Raw genomic sequence first — 18,728 nt, forward strand, 5'->3', positions numbered from 1 at the left:
CCGCATTAACTTCTAGCCTCATTTTGCCTTCCGATTTGGACCCCTTTTAGCATTATAGTCTTCCCTGCATCTTGGTCCCAGTTTTCTCAAATGCAAACTCCCTTTCACAGGAGGGAACTCTGCTTTGATTCATGAGGGGAGATAAAAGTAATAGCAAAAAAACGACTAACCATGGGTTACTTATGTGAAGTTGAGTTCATATCATTCGTCATTTGTGTGTTGTACTCCCTTTTACAGCTTCACTGTTTGATTTAGGCACAGCATATTGAGGATCAGTTTTAATTTAATGCAATTTCAGAAATGAGTGAACCCCTTCAATTTACATCTTCTTCCATGTTAATATTTTCAATAAGACAACAATTTAGTCTTTTCTTATATACATAAAAAAACAAATTTAGTTAACACAATCACACTGTAACACAATACATTTTTGCAGAACCAGATGGAAGCAACTAAATAGCAATACAAAACAACACAAATGCAAACTGCACGCTCTGGTACAGATCAAACGTTTTTATGTGAAAGGCATTAAAAGTTTAACTTAACAGATGCCTGGTAACACTGATTTTAAAACCATTTCATTCAGTCATGCTATTCCACCTTTATGTTATGAGTGCAGTCAAGTGCATAATGAATCAACTTTGTTTTTTTGAGATGAAAGTCCTGAACTTTCTTATACAACAAGCACGTTCTTCAGCTGCTCCTTTTAGAAGTCACTTACTCCCAGGCTTTAAGAATACAATCTTGAATTAGGGAGTACTTGCATTGTGTCAGGAAACATTTTCTATCCCTTTGAACTAGTAGGAAAGCATTCCAAAGCATGTGGTCAGGGTTAGGGTGAGCTCAAACTTCAGTAGCATTATTAATAATTGAGACTAGCTGCTTCTCTGTTTTCTCTATGGGAATGCGGTGAGTGATGAGGTGAGACTATGTGGGAAAAGGACAAAAATCACACAACAAAAAGAAAAGCAAATACTTATGTAACTCAGTTTTGAACACTCCATCACTTTTGAAACATCGCGTCTGTATCAAGTATTCCAGGGTTGGGTATCAATCACACAAAGGGAAAAGAAAATCCCCTTAACTCTTTAAACTAAAATCCTTTGCATCAAACATCAGAAGAATTCACCCTGTTGCACGCATATGGGAATTCCCTTTCACCACATCAGTAGTTCTTGTGGTTTGCCTGAATTTCCAGCACCAGTGCTGTCATTCCTGTCTCTTTCAGTTTTATTAGAAGTTAATCCTGATTGTGGTGTCAGGCGTCAACTTTTAGTAACGCTGGAGTCCTAATTCTTGTTAAAATACTTCAGAATACTGTTGGACTTGGTAATCTTTTTGGGGGATTTAGCTCGTGCATTGGGTTTTACTTTACTGGCCAGTTTAGCAGTGTTTCTCTTAGGCACTGTCTTCCGTTGTTTCCAGTCGGTCAGCAGTTCGTTCTGAACTTCAGCGGGCAATTCGGAAAACACCTTTGGATCCACATTTGAGGGTATGGATCCTGAGTTTGGAAGGGTGAGCCTCTCACATTCCACATTACTCAATTCCAAGATTTTACCAGAGGGTTGGCAGTCTTGCACGGAGGCTGCACTGTCATTAACAGCACCGTGCTCCAGTTGATGATCAGGATCATCTGGTAGACTGCTGGGAACATCTAAACGAGGAGTATCTGAGCTAGAAGTGATTGGACTACAGTCAATGTCTGGTGGTACCAGAAGTTTCCTCTGTTCTTCTGTTAGGGATCTGAACAGGAAGGTGCCTTTTCTCAGCTCTTTCTCTGTAGTCTGCTCTTTCTTACTGTTGCATTTCAGCTGACTTTTTGAAGAGCTGGCATCTGCGATAATTTCCTTCTGAATATTAGCTGGGAGTTCTTTAAATACATCAATGTCAATTCCAGGTGGTAGGTTAGAATCTGAGCATGTCAGGTTCGGGTTAACCTGAACAACATGGTCTGATATTCCCCAGAGAGACTCTTGGTAACTGTCCATGCCTTGCAAGGGACCTGCAGTATTTTCACCTGGATCAGTATCATCAGATCCTCTCCACTGTCTGAGTAGTTGTCTACGTACTTTCCCATTTGGGCTCAAGTCTGATTTTCCTGGGGATTTCTGGGTCAAATAGAACCCGATTGATCCCTTGATGGGTGAAGCCAAAGTGGGCTGAACAAGCTTGGCAAAGCACACGCTGAGAAGGCATACATAAAACTGAGATCTTGTGTCCACCATCTTTTGAAACAGCTTCATTAGGATTTCAACCAGTGGAATCACTGTGTCACAGGGACCTAGTGAATAAAAGTGAGGCATTTACATTCAGGAAGAAGGCACATAAAAATGCATGCAAAATGTAAAGGCCATTTTTCCCAACCAGCCAGCTACTTCCACAGATTGTGGAGAAATTCGACTTTCCAAAAGGGAAATTACTGAATAAGTATTTCCTGAACTTCAAAAAGGAATCAGATAAAACTCAAAAACATTTAATTCATCATTTTTTGACCCTGAGGTTGCTTTTCTCCGATGAAAAATTGGTATCATATTATCCCAGGAGTTATCATATTTGAAGGGGTCTCTCCTCACACTCATTCTCACTGTGCTTTCTTATTTCTCTCGCTTACAGGGTTTCTCTTATCTGCTGCTGGATGCACAGACATTATCTTGGAGGACAAGACACTATCTTCTGTGGCTACAATTCATATGTTGGCCTTGATAGTGAGTATTGGAAGACTATTTTTCAATGGCACAACCATAACAAATCTGAATCGACTAAAGTTCAAAGCTCTGCTAATGATCACTATCCATTGATTCCTGTCTGAACATAGATGTGAGTAGGTGCCAAATGAGGACAGGGAGGAACTTAGAAAGATGTTCTTCAGAATCAACGTCAATCTGCTGGAATTACTATTTGGGTTTATACATGGACTACAGTCATTTGACCCTGGAGCAACCATACAAATGTAGTGCAAATCAACACTTTTAGAAGAGAACAATAAGGAGAAAATTGTTTAATTAAATGTTAAGTTGTGATGAAATTTTAACAAAATCAACATTTGTGAAGTTATTTGTAAGCTTGGTAAAAGGGAAGACATAATGCCTTCAATAACATGGTGTAAATTTGATTATTCATGGAGTCTGGCATGCAAATAGCAAATTAAATGTAATATTGACAAATGTAAAAGTGCTTAAAAAGTGAATTACAGAATGAGTTGGGGTATATAATGAAAAGAACAGAATTACTACTCAATGGTTTCTCAGCCTGAAGTTTCCTTCATGGTCATCACACAAAATTTAGAATGAAAAACAGCCTAATAATGGACTCCTATTGCCAGTGTCAATTTAACAGCAAGAATTCTCGTTTGAATAAGACTGAATGTATAATGGTTGCAAAACAATCAGAGCCCAGAAAAAGCACTGATTCTAATTTTAAAAAATGGCAAGATTATACCAGACAAATAACTTCCTAATGAGCTGTACTTAAAAATCCGATACACTTTCCAACAAGTGATATTGGTGAATACCTGCAACAGAGATTACAGGCAGCGGCCAGAGTTGCTGTTAGAGATTTGTTCAGTTGATGAGTGCATAACTAACACCTACAAGAAATATTGTCATTTTAATTTCAGTAATTTATTTGTATGTGTGAGCACACAAACATGGAAGAAACTCGAGAATAGGAGAATATGTGTCAATATTTACTTGCACAATCAACATTGTAGGTGAAGCTGTGAGAGGTGTTTTTTGTTTTAATTGTCTGTAGAACTATGACTGACAATACCCACAATAGAATATGTTCAGAATTAACATCAAAACAGTTGGCTGAACCTGAGTGTAGTAGCAGATTCTACACATCAAGGATCACTGTAGAACAATCTTAAATTTGTAAGGTTAAAAATCACACATCACCGGGTTATAGTCCAACAGGTTTATTTGGAAGTACAAGCTTTTGGAGCGCTGCTCCTTCATCAGGTAGCTAGTGGGGCAGGATCATAGGACACAGAATTTATAGCAAAAGCAGCACTCTGAAAACTTGTTCTTCCAAATAAACCTGTTGGAATATAACCTGGTGTTGCGTGATTGCTAACCTTGTCCACCCCAGTCCAACACCGACACCTCCATATCATTAAATTTTTAAGACTTTGTAACTTCAGCCAGTGGTGATATATGTGTGTGTGTATATATATATATATATATAGCAAACAAGGTGACTACAATGGTCATTTTAAAACATTTTATGAATACTTATTATCTATAGTTTTGTTTTTGCAATTCTTCCACTAAGGGCTGCTGGAGTTCCTCAGTTGTCTGTGATATCGTGGACCATCAGAGTGACTTGTGTCTAAACAACTGACCCTCCTGTCCTTCCCTGCAGCCAGATGTGGCCAAATCTGAGTTTGCATTGTGCCCCCTTCCACTCTCCCATCTTTTGCATTGGAGGTGGCTCAGAGGAGGTTTACTAGATTGATATTGTAAAGAGTGGATTGTTTGATAAGGAGTGATTGTTCAGGCTTGACGTGTTTTCACTGTAGTTTACAATAGTGAGGTTTGACTTGATTGGAGCTTAAAAGATCTTGAATCATCTTGACAAGGTGGACATGGAAAGGATTTTTTCCCCTGTATGTGAGTCAATGACTAGGGGCCATGATTTTAAAACGAGGGGTCACCCTTTTAGAAACAAGACTCACATGACTTTGGAACTCCCTGCTTTACAAGACGGAACACAGGCACAGGTAGACAGATTCTTGTTAGACAAGGGAATAAAGGATTACCATGGGTCGATGGGAACAGGAGATTCAAAACACAATGGATCAGCTGTGATCTTATTGAATGGCTGAGCAGTCTCACTAGGCCCAAGTGGCCTACATCTGCTCTTCATGTCTTCTTGCCTGCCCCATTTTGCTTCACCCTCTGCTTTGCCACTGGAATATTGTCAAGGTATTTTGGCTACATGCTGGATCCATGTTGGGGAGGATTCCCTCCAGCAAGATAACGATACAGTGCCTTCGGTTTCACTGCATGTGATGCCAGGATTCTGAGGTTCAAGCTGCACCTCAACCTGTGACTGGGGAAGACAGTGGAAAAATTCCCAATGGTCTTCTCTCCACTGAGATTAAACTGTAGACACCAATTCCCTCTTCCTCTAGGTCCCACCTCTCAAACCACCTCCCATCCAATTTACGTTCTCAGCTTTTATTACCCCTGACCCCTTTCTACTTCTTCTTCCACTCTCTTTTGGGTCTAGTTATCCCTTTATTCATTAACTCTGCTTGTCCTGAATACTGCATTCAGTTCCATCTGTACTAGATTAACTAGTGTATTTGATTCTGAACCAGGAGGCCTGGGTTCAAGTCCCACCTCCCCTGGATGTGTACCGTACACATATCTGAATACTTATCATCTTTAGTTTTGTTTTTGCAATCGCTGGGGGCTGCTGAATCACTTTTCACTCATTTTTCACTCACTGAGTCCCTCAGTTGACTGTGATGTCTTGGATCATCAGAGTGATTTGCGTCGAAACAACTGACCCTCCTATCCTTCATAAAATAACCACATAAACTTGTGTATGCCATGTGGTTCCTCTACACGCATCACCATCACTGATTGACAATCAGGTGTGCAGCTGAATACTACACATTCGGAAGAATGGTCGCATCAGATTTGGAATGTTAACTTTGTTTCTCTCTCCACAGTTGCTGCCACATCTGCTCAGTTTCTCTTGCATTCTCTGCATCCTCTGCAGCTACATGCATCCACCATAAGATGGAGCTCTCAAGCTCCAGGAGCCAACCTCTGTGAAAGCTACAGTAAGACTGAGGTTTCTAAAGTCAATTCACTTTTCCTGGCTTTGCAACAGGAAATCAATTATATTTTTAATAAGTTCTTTGCTCAATAGGTAGCAAAGGAAAGTGTAGTTAAGGGCATTTGGGGCATTGATAATATAATTGAATTCAGTTGAAAAAATGAATCATCAATTCGACTGAAGAATATTGCTGGGATATGTAGACTTTCCAGATCTTTCAGTTTCCAATTCATTTAAAAGGAATAGTAGTGAAAGCTGACCTTTGTTCTTGAGGTAAATGTCACTGCACAACTGTATTTCTCAATATTTTAAGAGATGTATACCAGTATACAGTTCAAGTAAAGCACTGAGCTGTGTACCAAAGGATTCAGTGGCAGTCATCACCTGTGTTAATTTTCTGCATTAGCTGATTTGGAATAGGACACTGTCGACTCTCCCGATTAAACCATTTGTTGGAAGCTGTAGTTCGTCTAATTGTAAGCCGAATGGTCCGTGGTACACGTCCATCGTTATGCAACCTGCAACAACATCTACAATGTCCTGAAGGCAAATACACTTGGTTGATTGAAGCAAAGTTTTACAAAATATTGAAGAAGACCACATCATTATATTTGTTAGGTCCTGGTCTCTTATTTACTGAAACAACAAGGAACAGCTTTGCAAAGAAAATACAGTAAATAACTATCACATTAATTAGCTTGTAATGTTTTTACTTTACAAACTAATTCTGTGACTTTTAAAAATTTTGTCAGTTTTATATTCCAAAAGTTGAGGGATGTTAATGTTACAAAATATTACGTTTAACATTTCCTGAGTAACCAGTGTTAGGACGTAACACAATTAAAGGGACAGTGAGACAGCTCAGCATGTGAGGAGAAGCAAAGCTGACATTGCTAAATGTCAACATTCCTGTAACCTGGAGTATTAAAGCATACATTTGGCACTGGAATACATGGTTCGTGACCTGATCTGTGAAGATTCATGTCTTACAGACTAACATTCCGGCAAATCACTTCCTAAAAAGTATGCTCTTCTTAAATAAACATGGCATCATATCATTATATAAATGCCAACATCTAAAACAATTTTAGAAGTTAATCTGAAAATGCTTCACCAACCTGATTAGAAGACTGATCAGCAGCTCTTCAATTCTCATTCTAATTTCATCTAATGAGGAGCACATCCAGAAGGTATCTTCATCACTGAGGGACTGAGGAAAACATGAAGGCTATTATTAAATTGTCTTAGACCTGTGCAAGTGATTAAAGCTATTTTCCAGAAAAAGTCATGATTAGTTCAGGATGTAAATGGATCACATCACACAAATCCAGGCAGATTAGGAAGGTACAATGTGACCTGCTCCCCCCCATCTTCCCCCCAACACACATGCTGTATAAACTAGGTTCAGCTGACCTAACAATGGTTGGTTCACTGATCTTCTTGAACCAGGCCTTGTTGCTTTGCTGCCTTGACACCATTGCATTTCAGTGCCCTGTAATACAAAGTGTTTAAAAGAAATTCAAGTGACACTGAGATTGGATTCAGAGGATTCAGCTCTAAGAAGAGAGGAGCAGGTGAGGTAAGGACCCTGACAGAGCAGCAGACAGACTGGTGGTGGACCTGAAAGATATTTGGAATATAAACAAGATTATAATTCTCAAGTCTAGAAGGTCTGAGAGAGAACATTTGTGTGTTCTTAGATTTTTTTTGAATAAAGAATATTTTTGAAATAAATATGTTCTCATGTTTAATGTATACACTTCAGTAGGAGTAAGGGTAAAATGAAGGAAAGGATCCATATTCTATTTAATTGAGATATCTCTGGGGAACTTAGGCCTGTGGTTGCCCATAGTGTGACTGGTTGTAGCTCGTCACAGACTGTGTCATTCAGTTGGAGCAGCTGTTGGACACAATGAGGACCATACAGTGGGTACAGAGTGTGATAAATACTACTTACATGGAGGTGCTCATACCACAGGTTCAGCCAGGTAGATGGGTGACCACCAGGAAAGGTAGGCAGATAGTGTATGAGTCTTCTGTGGCTATTCCCCTCTCTCTAACAGGCATATCGTTTGGCATACTGCTGAGGGGGATAGCCCCTCACGGGAGTATAACAGCAGGAGCCAGGCCTGTGGCACCACAACTGGCTCTGCTGTAGAGCACAGTCAGGCAAGATCCAAGAGAGCTGGGGGCACAGACAGGTGTTTTTGTGGCCGCATTCGAGACTCCAGGATGGTGTGTTGTCTCCCTGGTGCCAGGATCAGGGACATCTCTGATTGGTTGCAGGGAAATCTTAAGGGGCAGGGTGAGCAGCCAGAGGTCATGGTGCATATTGGTACCAATGGTATAGGTAGAAAGAGGGATGAGGTCCTGCAGAGTGAGTACAGGGAGTCAAGAAAGAGGCTGAAGAGCAGGATCTCAATGGTAGTAATTTCTGGGTTACTACCAGAGCCATGTGCTAGTGAGGTATAGGAATAGGAAGATAGGAGAGATGAATGTGTGGCTAAGGAGCTGGTGCAGGACGCAGGGTTTCAGGTTGTTGGATTATTGGGAACTCTTCTGGGGCAGGGGTGACCTTACAAGAGGGACAGGTTGCACCTAAACTGCAGGGGAACTAACATCCTCACAGGGAGGTTCACTAGGTGGGCGGCATGGTGGCACAGTGGTTAGCACTGCTGCCTCACAGCGCTAGAGACCTGGGTTCAATTCCCGCCTCAGGCGACTGACTGTGTGGAGTTTGCACATTCTCCCCGCGTCTGTGTGGGTTTCCTCTGGGTGCTCCGGTTTCCTCCCACAGTCCAAAAATGTGCAGGTTAGGTGAATTGGCCATGCTAAATTGCCCATAGTGTTAGGTGAAGGGGTAAATGTAGGAGTATGGGTGGGTTGTGCTTCGGCGGGTCGGTGTGGACTTGTTGGGCCGAAGGTCCTGTTTCCACACTGTAAGTAATCTAATCTAGGCTGCTTGGCAGAGTTTAAACTAGAGTGGCCAGGGGCTAGGAACCAGAGCAGCAGGTCAGCAAGTGGAGAGATTGAGGGTAAGGTAGATGTTAGGATCAGAAAGAAAGGACAGGCAGAGACAGTTAATGAACATGATGGTACTAATGGACTGAAGTGTGTTTATTAATACAAGGAGCATTATAGGTAAGGAAATCGAGCTTAGATCCTGGACCAGTACATGGGACCATGTTGTTGTGGCCATTACAGACACTTGGTTGAGAGAGGGATAGGGACTGGCTACTCAACCTTCCAGGATTGGGTTGCTTTAGACGAGCTAGACAGAAAGTTAAAAGTGGTGAAGGAGTTGCATTATTAATCAGGGAGTATGTTACATCTGCACACAGAGAGGACATACTGGAGAGCTCATCCACTGAGACAATATGGGCAGAGCTCAAAAATAAGAGGGGTGCAACCACTCTGTTAGGGTTATACTATAAGCCCCCCAAAACCAACCGAGACATCGAGGAAAAATATGTAGGCAGATTATAGAAAGCTGCAATAACAACAGGGTTTTCATAGTGGGTGACTTTAACTTCCCCAATTTTGATTGGGCCTCTCTTAGAGCAAGAGGCTTTGACCAGGCAGAATTTAAGTGCATCCAAGAAGGTTTCTTGAAACAGTATGTGGATAGTCCAAATGGAGGAAGGGCCATACTGGACATTGTCTGGGCTAATGAGCCTGGCCAGGTGACTGAACCTTTCAGTGGGAGAGCATTTTGGAAATAGTGATCACAACCACTTAGGTTTTAAGATAGCTAAGAATAAGTATAAGTCAGGACCTTGTGGCAAGGTATGAGATTGGGGGAGGGCAAATTACATCAGTATTAGATAGTAGCTAGGGAGTGTTAATTGGAAGCAGCTGTTATCAGTCAAGTCCATATTTGACATGTGGGAATTGTTTAAAGAGGGAGTTTGTGAATTTACTCAAAAGGAAAAAGGAAGTATATGTAAGGTTTAGGAAGCTAAAATGGGACAGGGTCCGTGAGGATTGTAAAGAAAGTGGAAAAGAACTCAAGCAGGGAATTAGGAGAGCAAGAAGGAGCCATGAAATGATCTTGACAAGTAGAGTTAAAGAGAATCCCAAGGCATTTTACAGATACATTAAAACAAGAGGGTAACTAGGGAGAATGTCAAACCACTCATGGATAAAGGAGAGAACTTGTGCTTGGAGGCAGAGGATGTGGGTAAGATCCTAACTTTGAATTGATATTCACCCAGATACAGAGGATAATGTGATGTAAGGACAATTTGAGAATAAGAAGGAAGTGTTGTTGGGTCTCTTGAAGAGCATTAAGATGGATAAATCCTGAGTAACTGATCGTATCTACCCCAGGTTATTGAGAGAGGCAAGAGAGGAGATTGCTGGGGCCTTGACTGAGATCTCTGTATCCTTGCTAGCCACTGGAGAGGTCCCGGAGGACTGGTGAGTAGTTAATGTTGTTTCTTTATTCAAGAAGGGGAAATAGGGATAGTTCAGGAAACTATGAACTGGTGAGTCTCACATTGGTAGTTGGAGAGAATTCGTAGGGATAGGATTTATGTGCATTTGGGAAAGCACGGCCTAATTAAGGACAGTCAGCATGGCTTTGAGCAGGGAAGATCATGTCTTACTAACTGGATTGAGTTATTCAAGGAGGTGGCGAAGGTGATTGATGAGATAGTGCAGTGGATATTGTTTATATCGATTTTAATAAGGCTTTTGACAAGGTCCCTCATGGTAGGTTCATGCAGAAGATTAAGATGCACAGGATCCACAGTGACTTGGCTGCGTGGTTTCAGAATTGGCTTGCCCATAGAAGGCAGAGGGTAATGGTGGTGTTTTTCAGCCTGGAGGTCAGTGACCAGTGGTGTTCTGCCGGGACTTGTACTGTTTGTGACATATATAAATGACTTGGATGAAAATGTAGATGGGTGGGTTTGTACGTTTACAGACGATACAAAGATCAGTGGAGTTGTGGATTGTGTAGAAGGTTGTTCAGGATATAGATCAGTTGCAGAAATGGCAGGTGAAGTTTAATCCAGGTAAGTGTGCGGTGCTGCCCTTTGGGAGATCAAATGTTCAGGAAAAGTATACAATTAATGGCAGGACCCTGAACAGCACTGATGTACAGAGGGATCCTGGTGTTCAAGTCCATAGCTCCCTGAACGTAGCTGCACAAGTAGATAGGGTGGTAAAGAAGATGTATGGCAAGTTTGTCTTTATTGGTCTGGAATTCAGTCAAATTGCAGCTCTATAAAGCTTTGGTTAGACCACACTTAGATTACATTTAGTTTTGGTCGCCACAGTACAGGAAGGATGTGGAGGCTTTAGAGAGAGTGCGGAAGAGGTTTACCAGGATGTTACATGGATCAGAGAGTATGAACTATAAGGAGAGGCTAGAAAAACTCTGGTTGTTTTCTCTGGAGTGGCAGAGGCTGAGAGGAGACTTGATAGAACTCTATAAAATAATGAGATGCATCGAGGCAGTTGACGGTCTGACTCTTTTTCCCAGAATTGACATATCTAATACCAGGACATGCATTTAAGGTGAGTTTAAAGGAGAAGTGAGGGGCAAGTATTTTACACAGAGAGTGGTAGGTGACTGGAACGTGCTGCCAGGGGTGGTGGTAGAGGCAGATATGAGCGTTTAAGGGACTTTTAGATAAGCACACAAATATGCAATGACTAGAGGGATACAGACCAAAGGCAGGTAGAAGGGATTAGTTTAATTTGGCTTCATGTTTGACTCAACATTTTGGGCCGACGGGCTCATTCCTGTGCTGTACAGTTCTGTGTTCTATGTTTTATGAATCCTAAACACTCAGTCATACAACATGGAAACAGACCCTTCACAGAACAATAGAATCATAGAAGCAGGCTATTTCACCCATCAAGGTTAGAGTGGTGCTGGAAAAGCACATCAGGTCAGGTAGCATCTGAGGAACAGGAAAATCAACGTTTCTGGCAAAATCCCTTCATCAGGAATGATGTCCAAAATGTTGATTTTTCCTGCTCCTCGGATGCTGCTTGACCTGCTGTGCTTTTCCAGCACCACTCTAATCTTGACTCCGATCTTCAGCATCTGCAGTCCTCACTTTCACCTATTTCACCCATCAAGTCCATACTGATCCTCTGAACAACTTCCCCAAACAGACCCCACTCTCTTACCCTATCCCTGCAACACTGCATTCCCCATGGCTAATCCACTTAACCTACACATCCCTGGACACTGTGACAATTCAGCACAGCCAATCCACCTAACTGTGGGAGGAAATCAGAGAACCCGGAGGAAACCCACGCAGATATGGAGGGTACGTGCAAACTCCACACAGTCATGAAGGCTGGAATCGAACCCAGGTCCCTGTCGTTGTGAGGCAGTAGTGCTAACCACAGAGCCCTTCAGTCCAACTCATCCAAACCAATCCAGTTTCCCAAACTAAACTAGTCCCATTTTCCCGCATTTGGCCCATATCCCTCTAAACCCTTCCTACTGCTGTACCTATCCAAAAGTCTTTTAAATGTTGTAACAATCCCTGCATCTACCAATTCCTCTAGTTTGGATGAGCATGAGTACAGGGATTACCTTCAGCTGGAACACCTTGAACTTAGGGTTCTGGAGCTTGAATGGCCACTGGCAGCATGTTGGTGCATGAGGCTGAGAGGTTAGTACACAGCACGCCTCCGCAGGTGGTTTCTCTGCAGCTTAAGGTGCACGCAGAGAGGGAATGGATTAGTCAGTCTGGAAGGCAGAGGAAAAATAGACTAGCTAAGAGAGAGTGAGATTAGCAAAGCTTAATGGAACATATTTCAATGCAGAGGGCCTGAGGGCCAAGTTGAGTGCATAACTAGACATGTTTGAGTGTTAAAGCTATGAGCTAGGCTTGGCTGAAAGACAGGGAGGATTCCTGTTTTTAGAGTATTCATATGAGATAGAGAGGGGCTAGAGAGGAGAGGCAGCGTGCAATATTGATCAAGAAATCAATTATAACGGTGAAGAGGGATGATATCTTGGAAGAACCATTAAAGGAGGCTGTATGAGTAGAAGTAAAGAAGACAGACATGACAAACATGCTAGATATGTCCTAGACATCCCCAAATAGTCAAGGAGAATCACAGAAACAAATACACCATTAAATTTTAGCAGAGTATAAAAATAATGGAATGTGTATTCATGGCAGGGCATTTGAAGAACCCACATATTAACTGGAATTAATAACCAAGAACTGCAGGTGCTGAAGATCTGAAACAAAAACAGAAATTGCTGGAGAAACTCAGTAGGGCTGGCAGCATCTGTGAGGAAAAAGCAGAGTTAACGTTTTGAGTTCAATTGAAGTACGGTGTGCAGTCCTGGTCACCATATTATGGGAAGAATGTGATTTCACTAGAGAGGGCGCAGAGAAAATATATCACAACGCTGCCTGGATTGGAAGGTTTGAGCATTGGATGTGCTGAGTTGCTTTCCTTGAGACGGGATCTGATAGAAATTTATAAAATTATGAGAGGCATGGATATAGTGGATGGAAAAGCACTTTTTCTATTAGTAGAGAGGTCAAAAACCAGGGGCACTGATTTAAGATATGAGATGGAGGCTAAGGGGAGAGTTGAAGAGACTTTCTTTCCACTCAGAAGGTTAGTCAGAAACCCTTGTTCCACTTTATCAGTATTTGGGTGTGTACAGACACAGACACAGACGTCAAGTACCACATGCATACAGAATTACAGAATTGTTACGGTGCAGAAGACCATTCAGCCCATCATGTCTGCACTGCCTCTTCAAACAAGCATCATTATTTGTGGGCGGCATGGTGGCACAGTGGTTAGCACTGCTGCCTCACAGCGCCAGAGACCCGGGTTCAATTCCCGCCTCAGGCGACTGACTGTGGAGTTTGCACGTTCTCCCTGTGTCTGCGTGGGTTTCCTCTGGGTGCTCCGGTTTCCTCCCACACTCCAAAGATGTGCAGGTCAGGTGAATTGGCCATGCTAAATTGCCCGTACTGTTAGGTAAGGGGTAGATGTAGGGGTATGGGTGGGTTACGCTTCGGCGGGTCGGTGTGGACTTGTTGGGCCGAAGGGCCTGTTTCCACACTGTAAGTAATCTAATCTAATTACTGAGTGCCAATCACCTGATTCTTCTCCATGCTTTTGCATACTATTTCTATCCAAATAATCATCCAATGCCCTCTTTGAACGCCTCGAGTGAATCTTCCTCGACCACACTTCCAGCCATTCCAGATCCCAACTATTCGCTGACAGAATTTTTTTTTTTCTTTTGCACATTCTTTTTAAAGTATATGCCCTTTTGCTCTGTGACTTGGACATGTCAGTGTAGGTCTGGGGTGGGCTCCCGGTACTTTTGCGATTGGGAACAACTTCACCTGTCTGCTTTATTCAGCTCACTCATGATACTGATAACATTTAATGAATTTGCTCTCAGTTCTCTACCCAGGACAAAAAGCTCTGGAAATTGGAGACCTGAGGATGGTGAGAAAGTAGATCCCCTCAAAGCAGTTTTCTGATCCAGAAGTTCTCAATTCCAAACTGTTTGAACGCTAAATGTCCCCTAGTGAAGTTCAGAAAGGAGGCAAATGGACAGATGCACATGAGTGCGGAGCAGCACTGGTCCACAGATTCGCTGTAGGGCATTCCTGTTCCTCCTGGCTTCACATCTGGGCGGGTCAAGACTGAGAAAAACTTGCCAGTTGCTACAAAGGCCAACTGCTGGTTGTGCCTCTGTAGAACTGGAAAAACTAGTTGAGAATAAACAGCACAGAATGCTCCCACCTGATTTCTCACAAGTGTTGGAACCAATCCTTCCTTTGCATTTTTAAATTTGATGCGCTGCTTGCGGCAGACATGGAGGTCACTTAAAGTCAACAAGCCTGTATGTGTCCGGCTCAGATCGGACGTAGACCATTGCACATGGAAATTGGCTAATGATATACTTGACTTGCATCTAAAATTCTCGCCTAAGAATTTCTGGACATGGTAACTTTACATTGAAGAAAATTACCTGGGGTGGTCCTCTCGCAACCACACAGGAGTCATCCTCGCCAAAGCTGAGCCTGTGGATTCGTTGAGCTGTGCACACCCCCAGGTCCTTCTGTAGCAGATCTAAAGGGAATGTCTGTAGCCCATGAATACTATTAATTCCGAGATACCCAAGTCGCTGGGCAGTTTTGGGACCAATTCCTGGAACACCACGTTAAAACAAAATGGATGAAATTGAAAAGGAAGTTAAATTGCAGAGACTACCAGTATACAATGTACTCATATCTTATATAAATGTTAATCTGGTACGATTAAGGCTGAGCCTTCATTTAAATACATATCAACATAATTTATTGGCTCAAATAAATTGGCTTGCTGAGCTTAGGTCAGGGATGAAACCAGGACCAGAAGCAGCAACAGCGCCTGTGACTTCAGGCCCAATCCTGTGCTTTAGAGCTGTACAACACGGAAACAGACTCTTCAGTCCATGCTGACCAGATATCCCAACCTAATCTACTCCCAACTGCCAGCACCCAGCCCATATCCCTCCAAACCCTTCCTATTCATATACCCATCCAGTTGCCTTTTAAATGTTGCAATGGTACCAGCCTCCACCACTTCCTCTTAGCTCATACCAAACACACACCACACTCTGCTTGAAAACGTTGCCCCTTAGGTCTCTTTTATACCTTTCCCCACTCACTCCAAACCTATGCCCTCTAGTTCTGGACTCCCTGGCCCCAGGGAAAAGATTTTGGCTATTTACCTATCCATGCCCCTCATGATTTTAGAAATCTCTATAAGGTCATCCTCAGCCTCCGACGCTCCAGGGAAAACAGCTCTAGCCTGTTCAGCCTCTCCCTATATCTCAAACCCTCCAACCCTGGCAACATCCTTGTAAATCTTTTCTGAATCCTTTCAAGTTTCACAACATCTTTCCAATAGGAAGGAGACCAGAGTTGCATGTAATATTCCAAAAGTGGCTTAACCAACATCCTGTACAGCTGCAACATGACCTCCCAACTCCTATAAGCAATACTCTAAGCAATTAGAGAAAGCATACCAAACATCTTCACTACCTTATCCACCTTTGACTTTGCTTTCAAGGAGCTAAGAACCTGCATTCCAAGGTCTCTTTGTTCAGCAACACTCCCTAGGACCTTACCATTAAGTGTATAAGTCCTGCTAAAATTTGCTTTCCCAAAATGCAGCACCTTGCATTTATCTAAATTAAACTCCATCTGCCACTTCTCAGCCCATTGGCCCATCTGGTCAAGATCCCGTTGTAATCAGAGATAACCTTTGCTGTTCACTACACTGCCAACTTTGTCATCTGTAAAATTACTAACTATACTTCTTAAGCTCACATCCAAATCATTTATATAAATGACCAAAAGTAGTGGACCCAGCACTGATCCTTGTGGCACTCCATTGGTCACAGGCCTCCAGTCTGAAAAACAACCCTCCACCACCATGCTCCTGAAGGACAGTTGAAACCCTTCTAACCTGGAGTCTATTCCTCTCTCTCTGTCACTCTCTCTCTCCATCCCCCTCTCTCTGTTCAATTAAAATCACTTTTCAGTGGCCTGTATACTGTTCTGACATGACTGTTTGGAAACCTCACTATAAGCTTCACCCACGTGGGTTGAACTGAATGTTGCACCTAATAATTCTTGGAACTGAGTGGCTTGGAATGTGAATTTTACACTTGACAGTGAATACTAGCTTGCTCAGAACAAAAGTAATGTATTCTTTTGTTTGTTCATAGAATGTGGGAACAACTGGCTAGGCCAGGATTATTACCCTCCCCAAACTGCCCACAAGACACTTAAGAGTCAAATACATTGCTGTGGATCATGTGTAGGCCAGACCAGGTAAGGATGGCAGACTTTAATTCCCTAAGGGATATTAGTGAACCCTACGAGTTTCTACAACACTCAGCATTAGATAGGTGGTAACCATTAGGTTAATGTAGTCATTGTAATGAGGTCAGCCAGGTGGAGCTGTTTACCTGGTCTAAACAGGGAGCCTTGGCTGACAGATATAAACAGGAGTGTCAGAGGTTCTGTTCACTCTGAGAGCCGGCTCAGAGGGATCTGGATCACTGTCAAGGTGTCTCCACGTATAAATAAAGGGTGACTTAAATAACTTGGTGGCAGGATACCAGCATAAGTGGAGTTATTTCAGCTAGCTGTTTATTTATTCCAAGATTTTTGAAATAAATGCAAATTTCACTGTATGATGATAGAATTTGAACCCATGTTCCCAGAATATTAGCCATGCCTTTTGGAATACTAGTTCCATGACATCATCACAACACGACCACCTCCTCTTGGTTCAAGGATCTCATCACAACAATGGTCACAAAATAACCATTCCCTTTGCTTTTTGTCCCTTTCCCACTTGGACCTTTAATTTCTGTCTGCCTTTGAGCTCTCTCTGACCTTTTCTTTTCTTTGACTCGTCCCTCCTCTCTCTCAACAACATAAAACCTATCACATTTCCACCTCTTCTTCCACAGCACCAAGATTTCTGAAGAAGTTGAATTGAACTCAAACTACTAACTTTCTTTCACTCTCCACAGATGCTGCTAGACTTGCTGATTTTCTCCCACGCTTTCTGTTATTATTTTAGATCTCTAAGTTTCAAGCATCTGCAGGATTTTGCTTTTATTTTTGTGGTTGACTCCTATCTGCCTTTTGAAATGGCTTGAGAAACCTTGATGCTGACCTTGTTAGTGACACCCACATCCTGCGGAAGTTTAAAAAAGCTGAAATTCAAATCACCCTCACATTGAATCTGTTGCAACCTGAGCATTGCTGTGTAATCTTGCAATTTTGCACTGCAAGGGCTCAAGCCTGGTTTTGCTCTTCTGTACAGCTTAGCATTTCACCAGGCTTTTATTGTGACATTTTAAAAATGAGACTGGAGTGCACCAGGTATATCAAAATATGTAGATGTAACAAAACACAAGATCTTAGTTACAATTCACATTGACTTGCTGTAAAATTAAAACAAGTGTATTTGTAAATGGTTCCCTGCTTGTGAAATCTGCAGAGATGATAGTAAGCTGTAGAGTTGGAAACTCTTACCAGGCACTTGTCTGGGATGCGTTAGGCTTTCCATGCAGTCTTGAATGCTTTCTGGAAGCAATGTTGTTTGTTGGTCTGGTTTGAATGTTCCTGACACTAGTTTGGCCAATAATTTATTGGGTGCAATTCCTGCAGATCCTGTAAGGTTCACCCCGTTGAATATTACTGTTCGCATTTCTGCTGCGATTTGGGATCCGAGAGCCAGCCGGACATGTCTTGCATCAGCAATGTTCAATGCTGTACAGAAACCATTTAGTAAGCAGAGCACGTCATTTTCCCTTTCTCAGCTACAAAACATGGTAGATAAATATGCTCTACACATTTCCTTTTGATAAAGAGTTCTAAACGTATGCAAAATACTGATGAAGTTACTCATAGTTTGTTAAGTGAGGACGTTTTTGATTCTAACTGAGATATGGGGCTTGAATTATGTGGCTAGGGATCACTCACAGTCAACTTCTGATCCCTTGAGATCCTTTACGCATAGTTTCAGAGTCATAAAGCAGAGAAACAGACCCTTTGGTCCAAGTAGTTGATGCCAAACAAAATCCCAAACTACTTTGGCTTGAAATTATAACCAACAACTCCAAGATTTCATTGTAGTTGCCAGCTATACAGAAAATGGAGCTTTGACATGAGATAAAACGGGATGTGATAGCCCAGAGGTATTATTGCTGGACTGCTAATCCAGAGACCCAGGTTAATTTCTGGGACTCAGGTTTGCATCCTGCCAAGGCAGATAGTGGAATTTGAATCAGATAAAAACTGGAATTTAGGGTCTGATGATGACCATGAAACTGTTGTTGATTGTTGGAAAAATCCATCTGTTTCACTAATGTCATTCAAGGAAAGAGACTGCTTTGACCTATGCATATCTCCAGA

At 42.2% G+C, this 18,728-nt stretch overlaps 1 protein-coding gene across 1 annotated transcript in view; it reads right to left on the minus strand.

Moving 5' to 3' along the window:
* Positions 1-265: 265 nt before the first annotated feature.
* The window catches only part of poli (polymerase (DNA directed) iota), a 76,804-nt gene continuing 58,341 nt past the window's right edge, over positions 266-18,728 (minus strand). Inside the window, exons 5-9 of the mRNA XM_072574168.1 lie at positions 17,847-18,083; positions 14,777-14,955; positions 6,909-7,000; positions 6,175-6,308; positions 266-2,281 (exon numbers count right to left, since the gene is read on the minus strand). Of these exons, the coding sequence (XP_072430269.1) occupies positions 1,290-2,281; positions 6,175-6,308; positions 6,909-7,000; positions 14,777-14,955; positions 17,847-18,083 (1,634 nt within the window). The 3' untranslated portion in view covers positions 266-1,289. The remainder of the gene's footprint in view (positions 2,282-6,174; positions 6,309-6,908; positions 7,001-14,776; positions 14,956-17,846; positions 18,084-18,728) is intronic.

The sequence above is a fragment of the Chiloscyllium punctatum genome, chromosome 1 (genome assembly GCF_047496795.1).
Source record: "Chiloscyllium punctatum isolate Juve2018m chromosome 1, sChiPun1.3, whole genome shotgun sequence".
NCBI lineage: Eukaryota > Metazoa > Chordata > Chondrichthyes > Orectolobiformes > Hemiscylliidae > Chiloscyllium > Chiloscyllium punctatum.